The 22,250-nt window shown below is 34.1% G+C and overlaps 1 protein-coding gene across 8 annotated transcripts in view; it reads right to left on the minus strand.

Annotated features, from left to right (window-relative positions):
- The window catches only part of LOC107218913 (venom metalloproteinase 3), a 109,354-nt gene that overhangs the window by 32,832 nt on the left and 54,272 nt on the right, over positions 1-22,250 (minus strand). For all 8 annotated transcript variants that reach the window (XM_046732911.1, XM_046732910.1, XM_046732908.1 and 5 more), the window contains exons 3-8: positions 21,803-21,900; positions 11,690-11,753; positions 7,727-7,938; positions 2,140-2,229; positions 280-484; positions 3-132 (exon numbers count right to left, since the gene is read on the minus strand). In XM_046732911.1, the coding sequence (XP_046588867.1) occupies positions 3-132; positions 280-484; positions 2,140-2,229; positions 7,727-7,938; positions 11,690-11,753; positions 21,803-21,862 (761 nt within the window). In that variant the 5' untranslated portion in view covers positions 21,863-21,900. The remainder of the gene's footprint in view (positions 1-2; positions 133-279; positions 485-2,139; positions 2,230-7,726; positions 7,939-11,689; positions 11,754-21,802; positions 21,901-22,250) is intronic.

The following is a 22,250-nucleotide window of genomic DNA, read 5'->3' on the forward strand; positions in this document are numbered from 1 at the left end:
ACCTGTACCCGTCGTAATCTACGATACACAGGATTTCCGGAAAGATGGCGTATGGCGCTTCGCGCTTTGATCTACTACCGATCGATCGTTTCGATCTAAACCTCTTTCCCAGATGATCAGGCTCCATGAACGCTGAAATACAAAATATTAGATGTAATGCTCATTAGATTTCCAAAGACACGTTGATTGATAACGCGTATAATTCATTTCTACTATAACATTACTAAATAAGGTGAAAAATGTTCAGAATGGCGATAATAAAATACTCGAAATACCCACCAAAATCACTGTAATCGTCGTCTTGCAGTGGCTGCGATCTCTTGTAAATGACGTGATGATGTGTGTGCTTTAGGTTTCTTTTCGTACGTGTAACGTCATCCTGCTTTGATTTCCCGTGCTGCGAATCTTGCGAATTTCTCACAACATCTTTTAAAATTCGTTTTGGTAACGGTCGTATCACTAATTCTGACCCTATATTTCCTTCCTGTAAATAATCTTAAAATTATCATCCATGTCTAGGTACATTAATTTCGTGGATACGTGAAATAAAAAATTTAATTATTTTAGCCATATTTGTTTAAGGTAACTTAAGAACGCAATTTTTGTTTGTCTCGAAAGCGCAAAATACGGCCGTGTTGGTTTTAAGGTTATGTAGTACTCCTACCATTACCGACCGAGCAAACTCACCCTTGTTCTTCCTATATTAAATAAACAAATGATCGGAAATTGTTCAAATTTCGACGTTGCATTGCTTCTTTGTAACGAAATTTCGGAAAGTTACTCGTTTCTCGAAAATTGTCAAAAAAATATGTGGTTTTTTCACATATGTTACTAATCCCACATTTTCCGCATTTCGGGGGCCAAAAAGTGAATAGCTGAGATACTTTGCGCAAATGCGGAAAGAATGAGGCGTAAAATGAGTCATTGTGAGAATGTTTTCATGCAATATTGGGTTCGCTAAACGAGAAGTAGGAGTTATAATAATTTCGCAAATAAAAGATGCTTCTTACGATCGTGTGGTGGAATAGTAACACATATCAAAAAACCACACATTGCTTTGATGATTTTCGTGATCTGAGTAACTTTCCTGAATCCCGCTACAAAAGAGCGATGCACCATTGAAATTTGAACCATTTCCAATAATTTGTTTATTTAGTATAGGAAGAACACGGGTGAGTTTGCTCGGTCGGTAATGGTAGGAATACTACATGACCTTAAAATCCAATATCGACTATCGACATTTGTTATCAGGTCAATGACCTGCTATGAAATTTCACTCACGTGAGAACATGCTTTTCAACTTTGATACGCTAAAATACGAATGTTCTCTGTCGTAATCGATTTTGCAGTTGAACCAAACACTTTATGCAACATTGAAAAGTGTTCTTTGTTGTTCGGTATTTCCTGGGTCGCCGTCGTCGTGTATAAGTCCATCAAGATTCGGTATCGAGATTGAGAGATGCGGGAGGCGCGTTAAAGAGAGAGTGAAAGTGAAAGGTCAAGACACTTTGAGTCACTGATCAAAGTGCCTTTTAACAATGTGTCTGTGCCCTGTAAATTATTACCAACAACCCGAATCTCCAGTATTCCAGTCCTAACCAACCGATATAATTACCTATATCGACATATTATTTTTAGATTGCAGAGAAAGCAGACGAATCATAATTGTTGTAGTATATTTTTAAAAAACGATTCATGATTATTGGGCATTTTTATAACAATTTTTTCCTGAGTTATGAACTTTCAGGAGAATTCTTATTCGATTTTTTCAACCAAATATAATTTTAAAACGAAATGAGATACTAAAAACAAGTGAGCATATGTTTTCTTCGTCTTTAGTCATGGGTTCAACAAAAATTACGAAATGAAATTGTTAATTAGAAACAGTTAACCATAAAATTTTACGAAAATTCACAATATGATAAACAATAATCGCGGTAAATTTTTTAGAAAATAAATGCTTGTTTCAACAAACAGCATGAAAGAAAGAAAATATGAAGCGTATCAAAAATTTTGATAACAAAATCTTGTCCGAATTTAAAAATAATGCCCCACCTATTAAAAACGCGTTATAAAACTATTGCCTTTTGATACAATGGCGATTCGAAACTGAATTGAGAAATACGGAGCGCAGCTTACCACGAGAACTTTTCCATTTTCATCTCGCCGAAGGAGAATAGACGCCATGTTGCTCCTGTCTTGGTAAATATCGCCTATATCAACGCTTCCCTGAAAAATGAAATAAATTTCATTAAAGGACGCCACATCGATATTTCAAAAAAACGCAAGGTAATTCTTTGGCCGTGAAGAACGTCGGAGTGAGAAAGAATTTAAATTTAGTTAAAAACCTTAACATTTTTTGCATGACCGATGAAATCTAAGTTTTGAGCTAAGAAAAGCTCCTTAGATAGAGAAAAAACCACTAAAATCCGTTTGTTCGTTCTCCAGATATCATCCGAAAAAATAATTGATTACACAGTTAAAACATTCGTAACATGTATACCACCTATTTTTCTTATTTATAAGAAGCGAAGAAATCTGTTTCTCAGAAAATTTACACAACGAAAATTTCAAGCCATGAATAGAAGTTGAATGTTTTTTTTTTTTATATAAGTTATAGTTCTTTTATTTAGAAGGTAACTGAAAACTGAAAGGATATTACTTTTTAATATCGATTAATTAATTACTCATTTGTTGACATACATACTATATCAGTTTTTGCAGCCGATTAATTTATTTTGCAGAATTATTCTCAGATTGCGTGAAAAACGCAAATTTTGAGAGAAAAATTCAATTTCTGAAACATCTAAAAATCGTCCATACAGTGTTTCTTTACTCAAATATAGGCATTTTGAGGTAACATTTTCATTTTAAAGTGAAGGGGTCAACCATTTGTTGTCAATTTTTCTAAAGTAAAACAGCCGTAACTTCTATTATTAAAAATTGTTCCACTCCCGTTCATGGTTTGAAATTTTATTTATTTCCCATGGAATTATTAAAAATATTGAATGAGAAATTGAAAATAGCCAGTTTGACAAGAATCATATTTTTTTACTCAAAAATGAATGAAAAATAACTTACTGAAAATGAAACAAATTTTTTTAGTGAACTTTCGTGAGAAAATGAGATTGAAATCTCCTCCTCAAAAAATCGATTCATAGTATAAAAGTGTTTCAAAGATTTTGTCCAGAAAAATCTTCAAATATATTTAGAAAACAATTCTGAAGCATTAAGAAAGTTGCAATACCCGTCAAATTTTAGCAAACCTCTGGACCAGTTTGTGTCAGAGTTTTTGGATCGCTGTAGAATTTCTAACAGTGTCCGCGGAATTGGGTGAAAATTATGAGAAACGCCGAGAGTTTGCCGTACAGTTTTCATAATCTTTCAATTTCATCGAAGAATAATGCATAGAAATATATTTTCACCCGCAGGTAGAAAACAAAAGTGTTGTAAAAACGTTCTACCTGAAGCGTGAAACCGGCGATAGAGAATCCCGAAAATAGCGATTATAATCATGAAATATATTGCCTAAGGTTTGAACCGTGATATTTAATAACTTTCCGCGTTGCCCAAGGCCATTTGTTTGTACATTTATTATCGGTTGGAGAATAAAAAGAGCAAAGTCGTAAACCATGTAATGTATGCCGTGATTTTTGTCAACTTTGCCTCGACTCGGGAGTTTCCAGGTGCAGATGTAGGCAGCCGGTATTTGCAATGAAACGTGCCGGTGAATGGTAAAAGTGAAAATTCCGTGGCCAGATGCGTGACGGAAGGAGTGCGCGAAACAAGCGAAGTAGAAATACAAAAGGCTTAAGTAATGTTCCAGAGTGACGTCACAGCTCTTGGGAAGGAAAGAGAAATCTGGCATTCATTGCGAGTTCGATGATTTAAATTCATTTCGCGTAGACGCGTCGACGTTTCCTTGGAAAATATAAATGTCGGATGAATTACAAGACGTATAATTTCAAGTTTGTAATAATTTATGCACCGAGATTAATTCATTTATATACTGTGCTGAATAAATATTTGTTTAACGAAGGTCTGAAATATTTTGATAATTTCGTTTCCACAAACTTTAATCGTTCGTCATTTTATTCTAATTACTTTCACGCTGTACGAATAATTTCCAAGATTTGACACAATATTTTACAGAAGGTTTTGTTCCGATGTTTTCAAAGTACCGACTAACATATCGATATTCCAGGTTAATTTTGAGTAAACATTGAAATTTCTTACAAAAGTTTCTCCACGGTCGATTTATAAGGGAGATAGGTAATAATAATTTGATAATTTTTTAGAATACACTGTCTTGAAAATAAAGATTCGAAAAAACAAACAATTCTCCATATGCTGTATTTTTTTCCGTCGCTATCCGCGATGATTATACAGAATCAGATGCGAAACATTATTGGTAAATACCGAACTGCTTTTCGATATATAATACATATACGCACAGAGATTTCGCAAGTAAAAAGTCCAGTTCTCTTTCCTGTGCCCAAAAATCTTGTTCACTCAATACATGAATACCATAATTCATATTCCCAATTCACACCTCTTACTTTTGCTAGGTGAACGAAATAGTTTTTCACTTCTGTAACGTAACACATCACGGTGCTAATGCCAAAACGGCTCATAATTATTTTACGCCATTTTGGCTTTAGAGAGCTATCTAAAGCCAAAAGGGTGCTTTTTTGTTTGCCAATCGTTCCGTAGACTTCTTTTCGAGCTAAAGATTGAAAAAAAAATTTACAGGGTGTATATCTAAGTTTGTAGCCAAAAGGGCGTATATATTTTTGTCAATATTTAGCTCGAAAACAAGTCTACTGAACGGTTGGCAATAAAAAAAAAAAAGAAATATACGCCCTGTTGGCATTAGCACCGCGATATAATATTAAAATATGTATATTATGTATCTGACGTTCCAATCGAGCAAGTTTGATCGTGAATTCAAATTTCCACGTTTGAATTTCTATCTTAGATTTCTCTCGATTTCGAGAGTGATACCTACTTAGCTATTGTAAGTATGAAACGGTGAAATTATGGCTAAATATTGCATTGATTCATAATTTCGTTTGCTACAAGAAGACTTTGCAATTTTTTTTCAATTTCAATCTTTACGGAGTGCGGCGTCTAAACCTTAGATTTGAATCATGTACTTGGCATCAAATCTGATTTTAATATTTTTTGTACATCAAGAAAGTATTTTTGCGGCTAGCTATTAGGGCAGTCGTAAAAGGTCATTTTTAATCCCGACGTTCTCCGCTCCCCCCCCTCCCCCAAATATGCTTCGAATAATTAAAAAATAATTCCCTAATTTTTTTGGATTTTTATCTCAACTCTAATCCGTGCTGCCATAGGGTTGATATTCCCATTTAACCCATTCAACGGAAAAGTAAATCTACCAAATGGACTTCGACGAAATTTAAAATAGAGAGGATTTTTCTTTGGTCGCTGATTACGAATCTGAAATCGAAATTTTGAAATTCAAAATGGCGGATCGAAGAATGCTACCAAGTGACTTTTGGGATGTTTGTCGGCCATATGGGATCCGCCATTTTGAATTGGTAGATTTGCTGTTCCCTTGAAAAGGTTTCAATAAGGAAATCAGCTCTCTGGCAGCACGTGTTTGAGTTGAGATAAAAGTCTGAAAAAATTAGGGAATTATTTTTGAATTATTTAAAGCCAATTTAGGGGATGAGACAGTTGAAATTCAAATATAATCTTTTTAAAGACCACCCTACTAGCTATTCCCATGTTTTTCGAGATGAAATAAAAATTTATGCAAGCATTGATCGTTTTAGTGTATTTGGCGAATGGTTTTCGCACGTGATGTGTTTTTGAGGAAACAAGTAAGATTAGTGTACCAGTTATTGATGCTGTCCCAATTATTGACCTTTTTTTGTTGTATCTGTTTGATGCTTGTAGTTCTAAAATTATCAAAAAATAAATTTGCAGCGTCTAACCCTCCAGCAATTGGTTTTAGTCATTGTTACGTCCTCCAGACCTTAGATTCTTTTGCCAGACCCTTACAGCTACCTTCATCTCACTCCCTCGGTTTCCATACCGTATCAGCAGAATGCTCCCTCTACTTCTCCACTGCCACTAACCAGTCCTTTGCATCCTTTCCCCCCAAGTACTTACTCTTAAGTCATTTTTCATTCGGCCAACATCTAAATTCACCTTTCTTCCATTGCACTCTCCATATCTTTGACAATAAATCAATTATATACTCTGATATTGAATTCCTCAAAACAATAGCCGCTCGTCGCGATCTCAATCATTTATCCCGTAACATCATCGAGAAATTCACAATTTGTTCCGTTGATTTATCATTTTGGAAAATGAAAGGGCCAATAATTGAGTCTAAACGTGTCAATAACTGGTACACTTACTTTAATATCTCTATGAGTATACCAGGCGAAAGACTTATGGGATTTGCCTTTCTTGTCCATCTCTTACTTCTCGATCAAAGATATTTTTGGGGTTATAGTGTTTGAGTTAGTAAATAACCTGCTCGCTGATAAGATTTAGATAAAAAAGGAAAAACTAGGTGCATCTGCATTTGAGTGTTCAGTTGCCTGAGACTGTTACGGTATGGAGTATATTATTACTGTACTTGTACTTTCATCTGTGATATATGAATATGTTTTCAAATCATGAACCCTTTCTAATATGCATACTATACATATAGAGTCAGATGTTTATGTTTAATTCTCGTACATTCTTCGTACCTGTGAATTATAATTGTGAATCACGAAATATGTACAGTGAGGTGTCTTAAAAAAAATTCAATTTTGATTTTTCATGCTCCTACCCCTCACGACTTGAGGTTTGATAGAAAAAAACATCCTCGCGAAGAGGGAGCTCTGCAAAAACTTTTTGGATTTATTCGTTTAGAAATTATAAAAAATCAGCAAGTTTAGAATAAACAAAGTATTCATTTGATTTTTTATTCTTTTAATTTGAAATACAATCCCTGTGATGAAATTTTTCCTTCGAGAAAGTTGGTCATAGACGTTAATTGGCTGTTGATGGGAAGAGAATAATGAGCAGCGGCTTCCACTTAAGCTACAGCGCTCCCTCTACGCGCGGGTAATTTGTTCTATGAGAACTCAGGTTTTGAGGGGTAGGTGCATGAAAAATCTACATTTTCTCTTTCTCTTTTTGAGATACCCTGACGCACAGCTTGAAAAAAGTAGGTATACACCGAGAAAACCAAGCATTTGATTTGCACTTATTCGATTCATGTGAAACGGTCAAACTTTGACTAAATTTGATTTTACCAAAACAAACTTTTACTCATAACTGTAAGATGATAAATTATTCAGTCGGATTGACAAAGTTTAACTGGATCTGTAAAAAAAAAATGTTGAATTCGTTAAGAGCTGTCAACTCAATCCATCGTTACAGTGATCGATTCCCCCTATGCAATGAAAATTGGACTCAATCGATTAAAAAATTATTTATTTCGCAGATGGAAGGAAGTATTCCATAAGGTCCATAAAAGTCGTTAGCTAGTTGAAAGTGTGAAATTTCCTGAAACGAATTAAAAATTTCAACGATTTGTTACTTCTTCAAGTCTGATAACTTTCCTTTTAGTCTACAATGAAAAATTACGTCTCGTTTTTATTGTACACGATACTTATACAAGTCTTCGATCCGGCTAATTGTAAGAAGAACAGGACAAAAACAAAACAGTGTAATTAGAATATTTTCTCAGCAGTACCTCGGATACGTCAACGTAATGAAGACCGTCTGGTTGGGAACTGTTTTTCTCGACAGTCCAAATCGGCAGATCCTTCGCAGGTAAAAGGCCACGTGTCGGCTTTAAGGAGAGATTGTAATTTTTTCCGAAAGCTTGAAGCTGCAATTCGGGCTCAGAATTGATGCTCCTCTTTGGCAACGTGTGGCGAATCGGTATCACCTCGTATTCAGGCACTGAAAATGATCGTGAGAAAAAAAAAAAAAGTTTTATTTTTTCTGTATATTTATTTGGTTTTTTTACTTTTTTTCTCAAGATAATGAGTTAAACTTTGTTAGTTGTGTAATTTTCTTCGACGTTCTTGTTATTCAATTTACCCTTCCAATACTCTCTGTCTTTCACAAAAGTGAGTGAATTTTGAAAATTCGTGTTTCGACAATCAGCCATTAAAATCAATTCGGGTTTGTTTTATTCAAAACTATGTAGATCGAGTCTTATTTACATGTTTTCTTACTAATATCAATCAGTAGGAAGCATATTTATTATTAGAAGGTTATCTGCAACAACTTTAAGGTTTTATTAGACGGGTATTCTCAACCAAAAGTGAGTCTCGGTGAGAATATTGAACACTTCGCGAAGAGTTAAAAATATGAAAAAATGATTCATAACCAAGTTAATAAGACAATTCGTTTTGAATGATAATAATGCTACAAAGTTGTTAAGAAATTGTTTAAACAAAGATTTATGTAACAAATTTTTAGTGAAATTTTTTGATTTCTACAAAATGAATCTATTGGTTATACTAAATACCTATGAATTTTTTTGGAATTTTTGGCGATTTTGAATAATTCCGTTTTCCAAAATTTTCTAACGCTCTATTTATGAAACAATTCGTTACATACCTCTAAAATTTCTTCAGTGTAATGTATAATCATTTACGAAACCCTATCCAAAAATTCAGATCTTTGATCCGTTTTTCAAAATCGCTGAAAATGCCAAAAAAATGCATAGGTATTCAGAAAACTCAATATATTCATTTTACATGAAATTTAAAAAATCTCATTAGAGATTTGTTGCACAAATTTTTTTTCGAACAATTTGTCAACATTTTTTTGGTATTATTGTTATTCAAAACGAATTATCTTATCAATTTGGTTATGGTTGATCTTTTTTGGATTTTCATCTCATCACGAAATATTCTCACCGAAACTGATTTTTGGTTTGGAATATCCGTCCAATAAGACCTTAATTACTTTGCTGGGTTACAGGTTATGCCAACTGATTTACTTCAAATCTACAAACAGTATTTTCGGATAGTTTATCTTCTTTGCCATGACCCCATCTTTTTAGGTGTCGAATTTTTCATTTGTTAATTAAATTGAAAATTCGTATGTCTTGGACGAAAAATCGAATTTCAGCTTAAGTCGCGGTCATTTTTCTGAGAAAAAATGTAGATCACAGAGAATAAACTATCAATGAATACTGCATAAATTTGTAGAAAACTGGTTGAGCAGTTTTTGAGATGTGGGCACTGCAAAATATGACACCGATCGAAATGGTTTACTTGTTCAATTTACATACTTTCGAATAAAACAAACCTAATTGAATTGAATTGAATAATTGACTATCGAGGTATAACTTCCCAAAATTCACATTGTTTTCCAGCCGTCCACTCGTATACCTATACTTTATATAATATATTGGGTTTTCTACGTAAAATAACCCAGTCTGTGACGCTGATCATTTTGAAATTTCTTATTTTGTTTGATTACATGGCAGTCCTCACCCGAAAACGTACACAAAATTGTTTTTAAAAATTGATTTTTTCAATAATTTTTCTCTACAAATTATTCAAGCCCTCTACGAAAACGATGATCAGACAATTTACACAATTTGTAAGATATAAAACGATTATTTCAAGCCTAAAATAAAAAAATGGGATCCGAATTTTTCAATTTTTTTCAGAAGGATTTAAATTTGTGATCTTAATAATTTCGACATACTTACTTAGACAAGTATTTTTTATGGCCAAATTTTTTTAAGGTTTCTTAAAATTAAATCATAATACGGAACATATAAAAGTTTTTTCAACTAATTAAGTCGAATTTATTGGGAAAAAAATGCGAATGCTCCTGGAAATATTGAAAAAAAAAAACGGAATCCCACTTTCGGTTTAGTCTTTCAATCTTCGTTGGATGTAGTATTAGTACTTGTACGCATTTCTGCAAAAATTAAATAATTCTTTTTCAGTTTTCTTGTATAATTTTCACAAAAAAATTGTTAACTCTAGTTGGTCACGCCTCAGTAGTATCGCATAACGCTCACACGGGGTGAAATTCGCCGCAACCGCAATATGTCGCTTCAAAAATGAGTTCTAAGAATCTAAAAAAAATATTTAGTCATTGGTTAAGGATCGCAGAAAAATTTCACTCAGTTTTCCTCACCGAAATTGATTAAAGAAAGTGCCAAAAATGTCGAAAAAAGGTCTTTATTTCGCATGAAGAATTGTGCCACGAGGTCCATTTCCACGACTAAGGGATTCTACGAGGAGTTTCACAAATGTTTGGGGTGAAATTCACCTCCAGTGACCTATTAGTGTTAAAGAAGGCTTTATACACTTTTGTTGATAGTTTATGGAGTGAAGTCTATCCCGTATTGTTCACGAAAAACGAAAGGTTCGTACAAATGTTGAAAGTGTCCAAGTTTCAAATGTACGTAATTAAGTGAAAAACGTGTGTAAAAAAATTCTCAAATGATTATTTTGAAGCTAGAGACATAAACTTCAAAATGCATATTGTGCATTTGGTTTATACCAGTTTTTTTGCAAAGATATATCTCTTTAAGGCGACTCGCGTCGAAATTATTGAATATTAACTTCTAACTCAAACGCCTGCATGGTGCATCTCATGCAATCATTTATTATCCATTTCTGCTCATCTTTTTGAAAACCCGTTTTTCAAATTTTAACGAACATTGAACGAAATTTCTCGGACAATTTTTTTACGATTCATGAAAATGCAAATCATAATACAAAGGATTGTTGAATGATTGAATGATATAGCCCAATATGCAATAACTATCCTGAAGCTCATACCTCGAGCTATAAATCGATTTATCTAACACTTTTTTAAACCATTTGAGGTAAATGCGTTGAAAATGCGTCTTTTTACAGAATACTTATAATTGTGAGAAGGTTATGGGGAATGAAAAAGTGAAAGTCGGTAATCTTGGGTCTTAGGGGTCGCTGAAAGCAATCCAACATCAGAAGTTCAAAATTCGAAATGGTGGTCTGACTATGGTGGAATGAAAATATAAAAATTGATCATTCGCGCCTATTGGATCCATTATTTTGAATTTTGTAAGTTTGTCAGATCCAACCTCATTTTTGAAATCAACGACCTCGAAAACCCTTATATACCCAGTTTCAAGGAATTTGACTGCAAGGAAAAATTTATACTTCAAAGGTTAGTTTTTGTGAACAGTGTAAACGAAAAAAAAAATGGACAAGACAAAATCTCAAATCGTCAGAGTCACAGTAGGCTGGGTGATTTGGCACGAGATACTTCGTCAACAAACACACGTTGCACAACGCCGACTCTAATGGGTCAATACTCTCGCAATCTGCAAATGATACGAATTACGCAGAAATTGCAAGACTGATGGAGATGACATGCGTTGTTTAGAGCTACGAATAGGACATTTTTCTGTCAGTCAGTTAACAGTTTGTCGTGAACGTTCCCACGAATTTCTGACAAATGTCGACGCGCAAATTTTTGCTTTTCGCTATTTAACTGTTCTGCGATATTTGACGAGTAAATATTGATTCATTATCGGAATGATTCACGACAGTTGTATTACAAATAAATTTTGCTTCACCTTACGAAAACAAAATAGCGTAAAAAAAAGAAGGAAAAATAAAAAACCGCTGCAAGCAATCTTGAGCATGTATTTATAATTTACGCTTCAACTGTAATTTCAAATCATTACCCAAATCTTGTTGCTCGGTGTGGAAAACTGACAGCATCTCTTCCGTTGTCATGTGTTTGTGTATCTGGAACATAAATAATATTTTATTTTAGCTAAATAAAATTTGTCTTTTTTCATTAATTGTAATAAATTTTAAATGTATTGGGGTGTAAAATAATAATGAACTGTTAAGGCTAGGTTAGCTGCGAAAACATTTCAATTTTGGTATACATGAAAGTTGAAGAGCATCTTCTCGCGTGTACACAATTTCAGACCAGGTCGTCGACCTCGTAAGGTAAGCAAAAAAAAAAAATTCCAAATCGCATATATTTCTGTTGAAAGTCATTGCTTCAAAACAGATATAAATTTTTAGCAGACAGAGTTTATTAAAAAACAAACAGTAAAACTTTGCGAAGTTTCAAAATATCACAGTAAATCATCAGGTTCACATCGGATCGGAGTTGGTGGAACGGGTTTCAAGCAAGTTGATAGTAAGTTACAAAACAGAAGAAACCATGAGATGAATTTTTGCAAAGACTTTGTATCAATTGAAAGGGGCGGAAATAATTTTCAGAACCTTTCAAAAATTTCACCGATCTTACTTCGAATTTGAATTTCTGATAGTTTTACAGTTCTTTTGGGTAAAACTGTTGAAAAATTTCGCACGATTTCTGTAAGAATTTTATAGAAATATATGAATTTCTTTGTAAGAAAATTTTATTTCAGCAGATTTGTAGGAAAACTGATATTTTTGGCAATTTTTAAAAACATTTTCACGATCCTAGTGTTATTCCAAATATTCGTGTACTGATGCGTTCATACTTATTCAAACTGCATTACAAAAAGGAAAAAAAAAAATAATAATTTCGACTGTTTTTTTAAAACTTTCCACTTCCTCTCAGAAATCCATCTCAGATCTTCACAACGTGACACCGTAAAAAAATACACAGAAGTACCAGGACTCGGATTTTTGCGGACTTGTGATATGGATTGAAGGTTTGAAAAAATATGAGCTTTCTCTATAAATTGGTCTGATTTTTCGCACAACTTGGTCAGGAAACCGGAAACTCGGACCTTTTGAGATCTTCATTGAAAAGAGCAGTTTGCAAAGAACCAAAGCTGCTCCCAGAACTTGATTCGATTTGTATTTCGATATCGAGTTCGTGGAAAATTGGAAAAACTTAAAAAATATGGTTTTCATTCGAGGGGTTTTATTCGAAAGTGAAGTCCCGTAAGGTTAAAATTTTTTTTTCAAAAACACCCTAAAATTTCTTGAAATCCCTAAAAAATGTTAAAAATAATTTGTACTTTTCCGGGAATAATATCAATTTTTTCTCAATACTGTCCGAAAACATGGTATCATTTGGAGTAAAAGAAAAATGAGAAATTTTCATTGCACTATCATTCCATGCTCTCGCGTCTCAGGTATCCAACCCTGTTGAGAAGATGTTGGTGCCTTAATAGGTTACCAGTACCCATTAGCATCAATGCACACTAATTCATTACAAATTCGGATTTCTTTTTTTTTTTTTGCAAAAATTTAGTCCTGCAGTGGAATAATTATAAATATTGTACAAAGCGATGTATTTTGAATGGCTAACCTAACTCCTTTTCGTGATCGTTTAGGGCTAACGCGGAGAATTATTATTTGAAAGAGATTTTTCTTCATTTATTTTGAACTGATTCAGAGGGTGGCTCAGTCAAAATTGTCCCTGGCTTATTTTAAGGATCATCTTAATGTATACTTTCATGTAAGCTTATTGTTGGTTGATCACACTTTTCTAAATAAGCGTAACAGACCTGTAAGAAAAATACACGTAGCTCTCATTCAGTAAAGTTGATAATTAAGGATGAAATTGATTTTTTTTTTAAATAAAATTGAAGTCATGTTTTTATTTTTACCGACCTGCTCAAACTAAATTTACAAACTTCATATATAAACTGATTTCATTAAAAATAAAATTTTAATATCGGGGCCCGTGCCTTGATTCGGCACTGATAATGGAAAGGTTTTAAATGTCACCTTGCAAACGACAATAAAACCATTTTGCATTACAGGTATCGACGGTTTAAATCTTAATCATCTTCTGTGTTTTGAAACTAATATTTATAGCAACAAGTGTATCACACCTCGTCACATTATACATACAATAAGATGTTAGAATGGCAGACCAATTGGCTTTTTGAGAGCAGTTTTCTGGTTAAGAATTGGCGGAATGGGCCATACGTAGTAGGTGGATTCCTGAGGGAAAACCGGCAGAACTTGATTCAATAACGTTCACCTGCGGTAGTCATATTTCAAGAGCCGGTGCAGAAAAAGAAGGTTCATAATGCAATCTTCTACAGAATTGATTATCTTGTTGGAAAATTTTAAGGGGTGTCCCCTGAATGTAAAATCAAGTTGACGGATCGGAAGAGGGGGGATTCATTCGCCACCTTGAAAAACACGTTTTGTGAAATATCTTTTGAAGCGATTTCAGGGGAAAAAAAAAAAAAGAAAATGTATGGGAAGTTTTATGTTCTACAAATTTCATCATCGCCATTTTTACTATTTCATCAACCGTTAACTACGTATATGTTTGGCAATATCGATTTTGGAAATAGTTTGCCGCTCTATGTATAAAAATCTATCCACTATAGAGAAAAAAGGACGGTATAAAAGTTGCAGAAAATTTTATTACCCATATACAAGAAAGGTTAGTGAATTTCTCGTACGACGCTACGGCTCGGGAGATATTTGATAATACGTGTTCTCCAAGATGGCGGCCGAAACTCACGCCTAACACTTGAACCTACATTCAGGGAACACCCGAGAACATTTTCCAAACAAGAAAATTAACCCTGTAGAAGATTGCAGAAAAAAAGTCCCTGGCTCTTGGCCTATCACTTATGCCTAGTTTGCGTACTTGGTTAGGTGTTTCATTTGTACAATCTATGACTGAAAGAGACCTTGAAACAGAAACACAGCCGCGGAGTCTGTGAAGCGATTGGAAACTAAACGCCACCGCACAATGCAGCGAATCGAATCTTTGCACACATCGGTTTACGTATTATGCTTAACGTGTGTTGAAACTCTTGCAGCCAGTTAGTCAATGGCTTCATAATAGGCACGCTGGCGAAATAACCAACGAACTGGGTAATCGCCGAGTTGCGATTCACGATTTTTAACTCGCATTGAGACTCGATTCGTTCGTTAGCTTTTTTTCTTTTCTTTTTTTCCCTTATGCGGTTGAACGCTGATTATAGAAAATTATTCATTAAAAAAAGTATACACCAAGTCTTTATATTACGTTATATCAGAGTTATGCAGTGGATGTACTGTGAGAAATTTCATTAGTTATAGTTGCTAAAATATTGTAGTGAAATGGGTATCGTTTTGGAAGCGGTTTCAATATCTGTGGGAATTACGAAAAAATGTGGTGCAATCGAGTAACCACCCAGTATGAATATATATTCTCGTTACTGCCACAAAACTAATTATCATTACGTACGAAGAACTACATCTTTCGGTTTTGGTGAATAAAAGAGGAGAAAAAAAAAAAAAAAACAGTCAAGTACGCTACAGCAACCACAACTAGAAATTTTTTTTTGGTGTGTATTTATTTATCACTTTCTGTATTAAAGAAAATATAATGTAATTTACGATTTCGTTTCTGAGCATCGCGTCTCCCATTATTGAGGAATTTATTAGAAGCATTCAGGTGGTTTATTCACCGTTTGCAATACTGCGCGACAAATTTGTTTTTCCCCACGCGTAGTCTGCAAAACATTACTTGGAACTTGTCTCATTTCGCTGTCGTGAATAAATATGTATATATATAGTACAGCAAATAAATATAAAAATTTTAGGTAAGCAATATAAACAGTTTCCTGCGGCTGCGTACTGTTTGCGCATAAATTCGCAAAACTATCACCTGTACGTCAAAAAAACATGGATAAAAGACAGACTTTACGCGGCGTCTTTACTTTGAAACCGAGGGAAAAGAAAAAAATAGAGCCATGAGAAAAACAACAAATATTACATGGGTAATTTAATTACACTTATACCGTGTACATCTTTGTCAAAAAAACTTGCAACTATCAGATCAATAATCATTTTATACATTGTAAAGTTTAAAAAGATAAAACACGAACGAAAATAGCTATAATATTGATAATAATAATAATTCAACTCGACCAGATCAGACTCACGTCATTTCGAAAACCACCAGCTTCGATAACTCAATTTAATTGATCCCGACTCATTCAAAGTTGAAAAACCCCAGCCGAGTAAAATTTGTGCAAACAATATGCAAATTTAATTCTAAAATATCGAAAGAAATATCAGTGTTAATGGTTTTGCATCTGTATAGTTTAGTTATCCATAATCGATTACTTATTGAAAAATAATTTGCAATATTTGTGTATAACTGCGTCGTATATTTACTTATTTAGTACAACTACGTTACAACTTTACTTATTTATATGTGTTTTATTGCAATGTGATTAAATCGCGGCTCTTCGATAAATATAAATAAAAGATACCGAAGAATGGGGTTGAAAAGGTCGGTAAAGCAATAGAACATGACCATAGATTCCGATTCATTGCACAAGAACGATAAAATGCCGAGGTTATCGAGATCTTACGATGTGTGCTGGGTTTTATAGTTAAATAAAGCGAGAGAATGCTTAAATGATTTTGAATTTCTCGAATTTAACGGTGGAAATTTACTACGATTGATGTCGTCTGCTCTGTAATCGTTATTCGAAGACGAGTACAGGACCTATCTTCTTCGTTATTACAATATTATAAATTATACTTGAAACACGGACAAGAGAATTCGTAATAGACGACGAATCAGCTTTGTTTAACCGATCGTCAAAAGCTGGACATTATTTGTTAGAAAAAAAGAGAATTTGAAAAAAAAAAAACGTTGACGAACCGATGAGGCGCGAGTAATTGTTCTAACCTTCTTTCTTCTTTTTTGCCTTCACTCACGGTTCTCGAATTCACCGATAAGTTCACCAAACCGTTCAGTGGGCCAAAATTAAGGGGCAGAACTATTTACGGGAAAATTCACATGTTTGTATAATACAATACTATACAAGTTCAATTTATGTGTTTGTAGTTGAATTCCGGAGCCCAGAGATACTAAAATACTTAACAGCCTTGTTGAGGGAAGTCTGCAGATTAAGAAACCATACGATTTTTTCCAATTCAGTGAGGAATAAGAGAAATAACACAAAAAAAAGTGTAAAAGATCCCATTTTTCACATTGCTTCTTCTATACATAATTTGTTCCGAAATAAAAATATCCTATCTAGTCAAGCATATTCGTTATTCGTACATTTCTGACATTCGGAGGATTCAACTTCACTAACTTTAGACTAAAAAGAACAGTTCTATGGTGACGAGAGGGTTAATTACGAAAAAGGTTCGCAGTTTCAATTTTTCTATCAACCAAGGAGATAGTTTTCTCACAAAACTAGCGAGAGCTGAATTCGGTTACTAATTCTAAGCCTTTGTTTCTCAACTTCTCCGGTTTCCACGCTTTTTGACTGGACTGTACGCCCGACACATGCCGAACGTATAAATCCTTGCGAAAAATGAGAACAGTACATGTAGATAGTTGTAGGTATCCATTACTACCGAGCTGGTAAGGAACCGTTATTAAAAGTACCACATCGTGTGTAAAATAGACTGCAAGACTACGCTTTCCCGGGTATTTGTTAAGTAGGTATTATACCTATACGTAGCACTGCTCTGACAGCTGTACCAGAAATGAAAGTGAATGTAGCAGGCGTGCATCTTACTATATTATATTTTTCACCTATAGAATCAGTACACCAAGCTGCAGAGATATAGGAATGGCATTTTAGAGTACTGTGAAAACAACTTTGATAACACAGGTCTGCAACCAAAAAACTGCACAGGTTTTTTTTTTTTTGTTTTTTTAATGCTGTTTCTTACAGATTTTTACTCACTGAAACGGGAAAAAATATTCAAAAAGTTCCATCGCGTCAGATTTTTTCTAGAACTAGTGTTTGTAGTTTCATTTGGAGTGAAATTTCCGTTTAACTAGAAATCTGGTATCTTATTCTTGTTGCTAACAATCCTATGCAAAAGTGATTTCTTACTTCGATTTAGTATGTATTAGAGTGAGACTCGAGAATAAATACAAGCAGGGAAACAGAAAATGGAAAGCGGAAGTGTGTTCGGAGGTGTATCGAAGAGAGGAAGAAAAGGTTTCATTGGGGAAAAGAATGAACATGGAATGTTAAATACATATCGTAAAGAAATTGTTTGTTTAATTTTATAAGAAATATTTTTTAGTTCATTGTAAAAAAATTGTCGTTTTTTCATTATTGTTATGCTTTTTTCAAACAAAGACATTGTATTTTGCAAGAATATTGTACGCGATGGACGGAAATGGAACTGATTTTTCGTTTCAGCACAATCATAACATAATATTTACCAAAAACTTCTCATGCAGCTGAAACAAAAATATTTGTTTGCAGACCTGTGTGATCGCTCAATCGACGTTTTCGAATATGCCTAATTCGTAAGCTTCAGATTTTCCTAACAAATGAAACTATTGACAAACCTTAGTCGATAGTTGATCAATTAAAAAAAAAAAAAAAATTGAGAAAGTACATAATTACACCTGAGCTTCTGGCTTCAAATAAGAGAGCTAGAGATCGTTTTTAATCGTAAGCGAGAGCTCGGACTACGACGGAATCCGGTTGTCGGAAGAATCTCGTTAACTTTTATCTCTGGACTTTGCCCATTGGCAGTGAAATTCCTACAGCGGTGTGGGTTTGTATATTATAACATATACGTGACATATTACACGTACACAGTGCCATCCGAAATTTTGGGATCACTTTTTGAGTTTTCGATCGGGATAAGAAGTTGGATCTCTCAGTCAAAGACAAAACATGAACGAATGATCGAAATCCCGTTTCAAAGTAGAAGAAGGTAGCTTCGTTAGATTTAGAAAAAAAAAAAAAAATTATCTCCGACTCTGTTTCGCACTCGTTGCATAATGTTGATCGTGGTTTTTCTCCTTCTTTTTTATTGTGTTGCAGATTTCATACCTTGAAGAATCTCTTTTTATAATATAGACGCCATTATGGAAATAGGTTTTTCCAAATCACAAAAAGAAATTTCCATTGCTATTAGCCGAGAAATTACACATAACTTTGTAAAAGTATGAAAATGGTAGTTAAGAAAAAATAAATAAATCGAGTTCAACATTACGTTGTGAATGCAGAGAGAATCCTTTATGGATCCAAACGTAGAGCCTTGGATGAAATCTACTTTTGAATGCGTATGGCCCCCAAGGATTGCATCGTTATTCACTGTACTTTGGTGGAACTGGATCTGTTTCCAGATGTGCTGGCAGACCAAATGTATTCGTGCTTAGCAATGAGTATGGATTGAAACATTTTTTTTTTTGCAGACAAACTTATTTTCGCCAGAATTTATTGAGGTATTTTTAAAAATGAATCTTGGTGAGTAATTATTTTGCTGGTTTCTAGACTGCAAGGTAAATTCTTGTCGTTATTTTCCACTCTGATGTACTTGGCGCAAGGTTTTTTGGAGGTGCTTCTGATGAATTTCAGTACTTGTTGTTTGCAAGGCTATTAGTTATGCGTCTAGATTCATCGAAAGTTCTACAACTTATAAAAATAACTTGAACTAGTGTATGACGATCAGGAATGATTTGTTAGTTTTTATTCGCGACTACCAAACACATGAACTTCATTTTCATTATTCGTCTTACACAAGTTGAATCAGTATTCAGAAATTTTCATTAACGCTGTAAGAAAACAGTTATATTACTTTTAGTCTATGGAAACAGTTCACTGATGAAAAATTTAGAAATTTGTGTAAAAATTCGTATTGCTAAGTTTGCTTGATCGAAGCTTTTCGTACCTTGTGCCCCCACAAGATCAGTTATAATTATACTCTTTAATCTCTCTGCTAGTTTGGCTTTTTTCACGTGGCTATGTTTGGTAAATTGATCACTTAATGTTATGTGTCTCGCTTCATGGTCCTGAGGTTTTAATCGATCGAGCTCATTGAATTTGCACAGTTTCCAGCTACCCGAGTTTCATTAATTATTTAAATGTTTATCGTGGAATCTCAATATTGTCAAAGAATTGATGTTTTGATTAAAGTTAATTAGCCGGAACTTCAAACTGCATCTCGTTTCTGAATCTAACACCACGAAATAACAAATTTAGATGATAAACGTTACATGGCACAATACTTGATAATAAAAAGCAGCACAACATCAAATGTAAAATTATTTTACCACTGTTTGCACTTTTACTTTGAAGAGATCAACATTTAATTGCTTAAAATCAACTGACGCAAAGATTCTCTCTTCCATTGACGTTACCACAATTTAGTAGAAAGATTTGATTTTAGATACTGAAAATTTGCAAATTTGACGCCTTACTGAAGCGATATCATGAAACATCTTTTGACGCACCATGAAGTTCAATAAAGAATTTTCTCGTCAAAATCTACGATAATGGCGTTAAATCCTACGACTGCGTACTCCGAGCTTGGAAATACCTTCGCTGTCCGTGTTCAATTTCACTTCAGTGAAAGCTCGTACATAGCTTTTACATCGCTAGGATATTACTGATATCGCGAAAAATTCCTATTAAAAACCATATTGGCATGAGAACCTTGTGAAATGAGTTTCACTAATAAGTTTCGGTATCGGTTCATCTTGATGTACTCCGTTACGCCTTTACACATCCTTGTGATGTGAAAATAGATTTCTCAAAACAAAGCATTATATATTTCAAACAGTTTTTCACTCGGAGTTATAATTCTAAGAATATATTAATCATGGATGTTGTTAAAATAATTATTCGCCAACCTTATAGCTTGAATCGCGTGAGACAAAAAGTTCCAACTCATAGTGTAGGAATAACTTTGTTGGATCTGAAACTTTCTGTTTGCTAGTCGCTGAATGCAGGTGAGCTAAATTTCATGATCGTGCCAAATGACAAGTCAAGCAGTGAAATACATTCGTTACATGATTACATGATCATGGTAAAATTCAGCGTTAATAAATGTATGATTATGCTATCACCAATGTCATGCCAGAGTGGCCATATTCTTTAAATCTGACTTGTTTTTTTAAAACAATGTCTAATCGGATAAACGCTCAGTAAAAACTACAGCGCGAGGAAACTGTTTTTTTTTGAATTCGTTACACTCGAGCTTATAAATTAAGATGTTTTGATCAACACTTGCCTAATGCAATTGAGTTTTGAGTCGACATTAGACCAAACATCACAAAACTAGTTTATTCCTAACTCAACTGTAGTGGCCACTTTAGTGACCTGAAGAGCGGGACAAAAGTAGCATATGATTCCCTTATACTTTTTTCCTGCATTTACGTCAGAAACGTTTTTACTTCCCGGTTATTTGCTAATGGAGTAGCCACTTTTCGAGTCAATATGGCGGTCGCAGTTAAGTCAGGAATAAAATTCTATGCGCAAAACGGGAATAAAGTCGATTATTCCATTGTTGCGTAATGTACTATTCAAGATCATATGGAAAACGAGAATGCTACAGCAGAAAGCTTTGCAGTTTTTATTCTTTTACGCGTATCAGCGTAAACTTCGTTGAAACGATATTTAATTTTTCTTGATATGTTAAATAAACAAACGAACGGAAGAGGTTCAAATTTCGACGGTGGATCGCCCTTTTGTACCGTAATTCAGGAAAGTTACTGATATCCCGAAAATCGGCAAAAAAATGTGTGGTTTTTTTCACACGTGTTGCTATTCCCACATTTTCCGCACTTCAAGGGCCAAAAAGTGCATAGCTGAGTCACTTTGCGGAAATCCGGAAGAACGATGATTGCGGAAATCCATCGTGAGACTGTTTTCATGCAATATTAAGATCGCTAGACAAGAACTAGGAACTACCTACATTAATTTCGTAAATTAAAGATACTCTCACAATCAGCTGGGAAGCATCTTTTTTTAAGTGATTGGTTACACTTTTTAATCTATTTATCCATATACCAGCATTTTGCCATTCTATTGAGTATCAGTGTAAAAGTAAGAATACAATAATGTAATTAATCTAATATCTTACGAAATGTAGTGATTTTCACTTACGTTGTAGCCTTGTGCAAGAGTTTGGCTGACCATGCATAGTAAAACTAAAGTGCAAAGCATGATGTACAGAAATATCCCAATTCGGGTGCGCCAAGTTACTGAAACAGAAAAAAAAACAGATTTTTATTTGTGCATGCCTGTAAACGAGGAACTGCATGTGCAGAAACATACAATTAGCTTTAAAATTCATGGACGCATAACAATTATTTATGCATACATGTTTGTGTACGAGAGTCAATAACAAAAATTTACGCGTAAGTCGAAGCAGTCTTGTTATCGCTAAGAGATGCCCTTGGCATATACGGTGAAAATATGATCACATATTTCTCTCCATTCACGGTTGACTCCAACATTTGAGAATTTTATTCAAAAAGCTCGCAGGAAGAGCTTACATTTGAGATCTGTTTCGATGCAATCAATAAGGGGAGAGCTGAGAATAAAATTTGAT

Source organism: Neodiprion lecontei, chromosome 2 (assembly GCF_021901455.1).
Source record: "Neodiprion lecontei isolate iyNeoLeco1 chromosome 2, iyNeoLeco1.1, whole genome shotgun sequence".
In the NCBI taxonomy this organism is placed as follows: domain Eukaryota; kingdom Metazoa; phylum Arthropoda; class Insecta; order Hymenoptera; family Diprionidae; genus Neodiprion; species Neodiprion lecontei.